This window comes from Vigna unguiculata, chromosome 7, assembly GCF_004118075.2.
Source record: "Vigna unguiculata cultivar IT97K-499-35 chromosome 7, ASM411807v1, whole genome shotgun sequence".
Taxonomy (NCBI): domain Eukaryota; kingdom Viridiplantae; phylum Streptophyta; class Magnoliopsida; order Fabales; family Fabaceae; genus Vigna; species Vigna unguiculata.
In genome coordinates this window covers 38,884,066-38,891,954 of record NC_040285.1, presented here as the reverse complement: position 1 = coordinate 38,891,954, position 7,889 = coordinate 38,884,066, and the positions used below count along the sequence as shown (strand labels likewise).

Here is a 7,889-nt window from a genome sequence, read left to right as displayed (position 1 = left end):
GCACAAGAATGCATCACCGTAGTTGTATTTTTCAAGTCATTCACACAAGGGTCAACCAGAAGCACTAAAGTAACTTCACAACATGGTTCAACTGAAGAAAACGCAATACACAGAGAGTAGAAATAAATAAATTCAAAGGTACAATGATTTCATCGGGAAAAAGGAACTGGGGAATTTCTAAGATCTGAAATTGGCATCGAATTGTGTTGATTGTGAAAGTATGTTATCTGTCACTGAAACCAGATGACAGGTTATTTATTACTGTATCCATGACCATATATAGCATAGTAGGAGGAGATAAAAAGCAGAGCAAATTCATAATAAATACAGAGCCTAGTTTTAGATCTCAATCTCTCTTTTCTAATAAATTCTAATGCGTGATGCAACCGTTCCCTCTTTTAAAACCTTCACATGAATTCACCCTCTTTCCTTGGTTCTGTAATGAATCTTGTAACCACACAGATTTTTATTTTTTTTTTACTTAATCTACCTTGTGTGTCTTTTTCACCCATTTCATAATTTTATGACATAAAGGTAAAGGTTAACGGCAGGTGAACTTCCACGACTATAAATGCACAGTGGTTTAATTCCAAACGCTAAATGGGGTCAAGTGGACTCGGTTTCATGGTACAGTATCAGACATTTCTTATCATTGTCCCAAAATGATAAAAGAAAATTTGTTCCTGAAGGTCAAAGAGACTCGACCATGGTAATGAATGTAATGTATTTTACGTTTGAAAAGTCTTCGATAATTTTATAATATGTTTATAAATGAATTTCGTGAGATGGAGTTAGACTTGAATCTACTTTTACTATAGTATCAGAATTATTATTTAAAAAGTCTCTCCTAACAAAATTTTATTCTTGTATTTAAATTATTATTTTATCGGGACTCTATTATGATTCTGAATCTTTTACGTATCTGTTGTAAGAAACTGACAATGTATTGTTGGATGAGTGATAAAAGAATGTCATTTTCTTTTCTCAGAATTGTAGTTGAAACAGTATTGAATGCAAATATCTGTTTTGGCAGAAATTTTAATTTTATAGGGAAGTTGAAATGTTTAAATGTGTGTTACTTAAAAAAATTAACCAAGATGAGAAACACAAACTCCAATATTCTTGAATGCTTGATATTTTCTCTCCATGTATTGATTATATTACACAGTATCTGTCTCTGTTATGAGGCGGGCAGTGATGAAAAAAGTACTGTTACATTCAGTTGTGGATGGGAGCATTGAATGACATTGAATTTTACAAACCTACAAATTAAATTCACCCATGAAAGCACTTACCAGACCCCATTTTGTTTGTCATATTCTCTTCTCTTGCCTCCTCTCGGAGCCTCTTGCTTTAAATACTCCACTCTCATCAAATTTATTGCAGGCACCAACCAAAGCGCTTCCCAAATCCCATAGAAACTCAAACACCATCACATCCTCATTCCTCAGAAGAGAAAAGATAGATCTAATGGGAAAGAAAGCTCTGAAACTTCCCTCTCTTTTCAAAACCAAAGAAGCACCGAGAAACCACCACCACCACCGCCACCTTCTTCACCACCATCATCCATGGCAGTTCATACCCTCTTGCGGCCACTCCAAGACCCTCTCTTTCCGAGGTGCCGACGACGACGACATCTTCAAGACAGTTAACTCCGTTTTCTTCGACCCTTCAGAGAGTGTCATCGAAACTCCCAAGTCATGGTTCACCACTTCGTCTGAATCTGCCAGCATCTCAACCGAGTCGGAAGACTACTACTGCTGCGACGGCGAGTCTCTGGAGATGTTGGTGCGCGGCGTGAGATCGGAGAGGCTTTTCTTCGAACCCGGTGACACGAGCTCCATCTTGGAAAAAGCCAAGGCCAGTGGGTTTCCCTTCAAAGAAAGTGTGGTTCTTGCGATGGAATCAGAGGACCCTTATGAGGATTTCAAGAGATCAATGGAGGAAATGGTGGAGTCTCATGGAGTAAGAGACTGGGAGGGCTTGGAGGAGCTTTTGACTTGGTATCTCAAGGTCAATGGCAGGAACAATCACGGTTTCATAGTGGGTGCTTTCGTTGATTTGCTCTTTAGTTTAGCAGCTTCTAACAATTCTAACTCTTGTTCTCATTCAACTGCATATTCTTCTGCTATTTCTTCTTTTTCTTCTTCCCCCTTGTCTGATGAGATTGTGGAGCATGGGATTGGGAATGATGATGCTGTAACATCTTAGCATTACCAGTGATTTCTCATATCCTTTTGCTATATATACATTTGTAGATTAAGAAAATGCTTAGTTAGAATTAGTTTAATTAAATTAAATTAACTCCTCGTGATTATATATGTTCTTGCTGCAATTGTTCTTAGTAAAATGTTTACTTGCACAGTTGTGTAAATAGCAAAGGTTCTTCTCAGACCAGAAACGTAAACCAGTTCTTACGCTTTCTTTTTGAACAAACACTTATTAATGGGGTGAGGGTTCCATGTGTCATTTATGTATCACATGGTTCTCTGGTTTTTGTAGGAGACACTACACTTGTTTATAATTATTGGCGTATCTTAAATTTGTCTCTCTTATTTACTGATCTATACATTATTGGAATTTATATTTTTTTTTATTCATTTAACTCACAATAATTTTTCATATTTTATGATTTTTTATCTTTTGGTTAAAAAAAATATATTTTTTTTGTATTTTTTCAAAAAAAAAATTATTTGATAATTCTTATAATATTTTTTACAAAATTATAAAATTCACAGCTATTTTTTATAAATTTTATTTTGAAAAAAAAATTATAGAAAATAAATTTTATTTTGAAAAAAAATTATATAAAATAATTTTTTTTAAAATAATAACAATTTATTGGAAATTATTATTTATAACAAAATTTATAAATATTTTTTAAAAAGGAAAATTGACCGTGTGTTTTTCTTTTTCAGTAGTAACTAATTCTGATACAATTAAGGAATAACTGAATCCTGCTCATTAAATTCAAATTAAATTAAATTCTTAATTCTGTTTAAAGAAAAATAAAGATCAAATATATTTTTACTTCTATAAAATTTTCAAATGTCATTTGAAGAACCTCTAATAATAGAATGGGTTATTTTAATATATCATTGGTTCTTTCATGTTGTTTAGTGGTAATATATTTTTATCTTTCTAAACTTTTTTAAGGTTAGTTTAATTAGCTCTCTGAATTGTTTAGAGACCACAAATATTTTTAGTAATTCAAAATTTCTTTTAGAAGTAAGTTTTAGTCCTCTAAAGTTTTCCATAGTTTAAATATGTTTCACAAAATGACAAAAAGTACTGTAGGTGAAGTTTGAAACTCAAAAAATTGTGTACGTTGAAATTAGAGAGCCAAAGGATTTCTCTTTCTTTTATGAATTTGGCTGTGTAATTGTTGTGGAGTTGTGTGATTTATTAATCTTTGTTTGATAACATTTATAATAAGTTTATTTTTTTGAAAGGAAAATTGCTTATAATGATGATAAGAATTTAATTAATAAATTCGGTAATTGTTGACTTATTCTCTTACATATTTTAGGTTTACAAATGATCTATTAAATTTGTTTTTGAGGTGGAACAATAGATTCAAAATTTTGTTTCAACTGGAGATATACAGAAAAGGGGATTACTCACCGTTGAATGGTCTATATTTTTGTACCAACATCTCAAATAAGTCCTCAATTTTTTTTTAGTCTCAATTAGATCGATAATTTTTAAGATGCGTAACAATTAGGTTCATTTTGTTAGTATGATGTGAACGGCGTTAAGGATGAACCACATGTCAGTTTCTCATTTTTTTAAATTTTTTAAAATTTTTTATATATTTTTTAAATTTTTTTAAATCATTTATGTCACGTGTTGCCTCAGTATTGTCTATGTGTCAAGTCCGTACAGTGACATGTGTGTAGTCATTGTCTGAATCTCAATTTGGTCAATTTGTTATTTTGATTTCATTTCAATCCATAATTTTTTAAAAAATTTTTAATTTCATCCTCTCCGAATTGAGACATTTTTTTAAAAATTAAGACTCAATTGATACCTTTTTAAAAACGGGTACCAAACTGACATATCTGAACAAAAATGGTTATCATCCTATTAATTAAATCAAATATTTATACATGTTTAATTTCACATGGATTTTAGATGCTTGATCTAATGAATTACGAGGGAGGTAAAATAAGAGAAGGTGGAGTTTTTCAATTTAAAGAAACCGGTACGTCTTCCTTTTAATAAGAAAAACACTTATGGTGTGTTTAGATAGAGGTGTGGATTTGAGAAAGTAGATTTGTGTTAATTTGAGTTGATTTGTAGATAAAGATGAATTTGTTTAGATGGAGGAAAATATTGTATGATTTGAATGAATATGAGTAAAAAGTTTATGAAAGTTTGTGCATGATATAATTGATAAAATTTAATAAATTATAATTTTTAATAGAATAAATTGTATGATTACTATTTTACTTTTCAATGTAAATAGAAGAAATGATATTAAAATAAAATTAAAAATGTTATTTAAAATTTAAAAAATATAATTTATTGATATTATCATTAATAACTTAAAATAAATTATTATTATTCTCAATTATAACTTGAAATAATTTATAATATAGACTATTTAATTTATGCATCCATATTTATTTAATTTTTATTTTATTTTATATAATTAAATATATTTATTTAAATATTATTATTATTATTATTATCATATAATATTTATTATTATTATTATTAATATTTAAAAATGGTAATTAAATAAATATATATATATATATATATATATATATATATATATATGTGCATAATTATAATATATATATATATAACTATTATTATATATATTATTTTTATAATATATTCTATTACTATAATATACATATAATTATTATATATATATATATATATAATAAATTTATAAATATAAGTAAATTAAATTGTTAAACACAGAGCAATAAAGTAATTTTAACATGATGAGTTTCTATATTTCTATTCATTTTAGAGAATACTAAAATCTGCAATTTATGTATAAATTCGTTCTCTTACATCAGTGCAAAGTGAAACCAAACACGTCCATAATTCACTTTCTATCTACATAAGCAAATCTAAACACTAAACACACCATTAATAATGAAGCATTGTCCACTGCTGATAAGGTCAACCTTATTTGCTAGTATTTGGTGGGTGGATATTAACACATGTAAAAACATTCTTTTTTAATTTAATTGTATATTAGTATTAAATTTTTAATGAATATAATCATTAATTATTAAAAACTGATATAATTTAAATTATTATATTAATATTATATATTTTTTGTTGTATATAATGTGAAACATGTGCATATGTATTGTAATAATAGACTATTTATTTATAAAAACTTTTAATATATATAGTTCAACTTTTTTTTGTATTCTATCCATTTTTTATACTATATATATTAAATAAATTAAATACAAAAAAATAATGCTAAAACGTCGTTTTATTTATGTGTTTTTATATAACATAAATAGTTTGAAATTATAATAGAAAATGTATGCATATTTTAAAAAACAATGGTGAAATTATAATGATTATTTATATTTAATAAAGTATTTGTAATGTATACTAAATCAAATAAAAGTATAAGTCTTAATAGAAAAGAAATATATTTGGAAACCAATAAAAAAATAATGATAAATACTGTTAATTATTTATTTTAATTTTAAAAAAAGTATTTAATGTATAATAGGTAAAAAAAATTAAAATTTAATGTAATTTTAAATAACGTTATTCTTTCTTGATACTCCCTCTTAGAAGCTAAGATTAAGAAGAATCCAGACACATTTTTATCTTCTCATTCTTGCTATATTTTTAAAAATATTATGCAATAATGTTACTTAAGACAATTATGTCATATAATTAATAACAAAATCAATAAATAATTTTCTTTCTATATATTTAATACTCTCACGTTGCTCAAAAGTTAAAATCAAGATCAATTTAGACACATATTTCTGTGTCAATTTTCTTACATATTTTTTATGAATAAAATTATGTATATAAAAAATCCATGGAGTTAAGCAAAAAGTATTTTTCATTATGAGATGGAGAGAACTGAAGTTATTTTTAGAGTTTTTTTCTTAATTTATTCGCACTTAAACAACAATTTAACTACTTTTATATATATATATATATATATATATATATATGTAGAGAGAGAGAGAGAGAGAGATTGAATTTATGGAAAAGTTAATTCTAATTCTTATCTTGTTTTATTTCTTTTAAATTACTTATACACAAACTTATTTAAATATTGTCTAAAATATTACATAATAGTCATGTATTTAAATAATAATTAACAATATACAAATACAAATATGCTATTTAGTGTATAAAGGTGATATACTTATATATTTAAAAAGTTATTTAAAGGTAATATATAATTAGCTTTAATAATGTCAGTGGAAGTGAAGTATTTTGAATTCTAAAAATCACACTAAATATTTATTAAATATATTATTTTCTACTTTAAGCAAATAAAATAATATTATAGTGTTTAACATTCACCTATGTGTGTGTATATATACACGTGCTCTTCTCTTGCATTCAAATACATACGAATCTATATCAAAAGCTAAAGAAACTCAAACATAATTCAAAAAATGAGTATCAAGATGTTTTTTCAAATTTTTTGTATTGCTCTTCTCTTAAATTCAGGTAATCAACCCATTTATGTTTTTGTTTAGCATGTGTTTTAGTTGTGAGTTTTTTCATCCTAATAATTTATATAAATAAAACAAGATATATTATTAAATTAAGAAAAATAAAATTGTTAGGTATGATTTGTTAAAAAATGAAAAAAAAAATTGATTTAGATGTAACTAGATTTTGCATTTATATATCCCAGGTGAAAGCAGATTCACACCAATATCTCCTGGATTAGTGTGTAAAGAAGGAGGAGGAATGTGTATAAAAGAAGATGGTTGTAACAAATTTTGTTTGTTCTTTGGTTATAAGAGGGGTGGTGATTGCATTCCTTTCGTCGGTGGTGACACGTGTTGTTGTAGAAAATAGAATGTGTTACTTTTATGTAATACTTTCAAAATAATTATTTTATCTGTAAAACAACTTTCATATAAAAGTTGAAACATCAATAAATTCTCTTGATTTAAATTATTCCTATCATTATTTACATTTGATTTGAAATTATGCTTAGAAAATATAGTTAGAAATGAATTCTAATCCCACAAAATTGACTTGTAAGATGAGGATTGCATAAATCCATTTATATACTGTGAATTGGTCTTATCTCTAATCGACATGAGACTTCTAACAAATAGAGTTAACTATTTTAATTTTAATCATTAGATAAATAAATTGTTAAGTCACTTTTTAAATTCAGACATTAAGACAACATCTTCAAACAATACAAACCTTGCACAAAACAAAACTCATGATATTATAACTATGTCACTTTCACATCCAAATTATTTAACTTAAAATTTTTTTAGGAATATAAATAATTTTCTTGACGTAAATTGATCGTCTTCAAAACAATTTAAGATGCTTCATCTAATTAATGGATTGTGGGGGAGGTAGAATAAGAGAAGATGGAGTTTTTCAATTTGTAGACATACCAAAATTTAAAGCCACTGGTAAGTGTTTCTTTTAATAAGAAAAACATTCAATAATGAAGTGTTGGTTCAGTACAGAAATTGGTAAGATAAACCCTATTTGTTAGTATTTGGTTGGTTGGTATTACTGGATGTGAAAGAAAATTTTCAAGTTTAATGGTATATTAAGTTTAATTATACAATTAATGTTAATTTTATAATTAAATATTATTAACTAGACATTATCAAAAGTAAATATATTTATATCAATTAGATTCAAATTTATATTTTTTTTATAATTTATATGTT

At 26.2% G+C, this 7,889-nt stretch overlaps 1 protein-coding gene across 1 annotated transcript; it reads left to right on the top strand.

The window, feature by feature from the left end:
- The first annotated feature begins 1,093 nt into the window (after window positions 1–1,093).
- LOC114190765 (transcription repressor OFP13) lies at window positions 1,094–2,362 on the top strand. Its single transcript, XM_028079787.1, has one exon. It carries the CDS (start codon window positions 1,282–1,284, stop codon window positions 2,209–2,211), a length of 930 nt encoding a protein of 309 aa, XP_027935588.1. The 5' UTR covers window positions 1,094–1,281; the 3' UTR covers window positions 2,212–2,362.
- The last annotated feature ends 5,527 nt before the right edge of the window (window positions 2,363–7,889 follow it).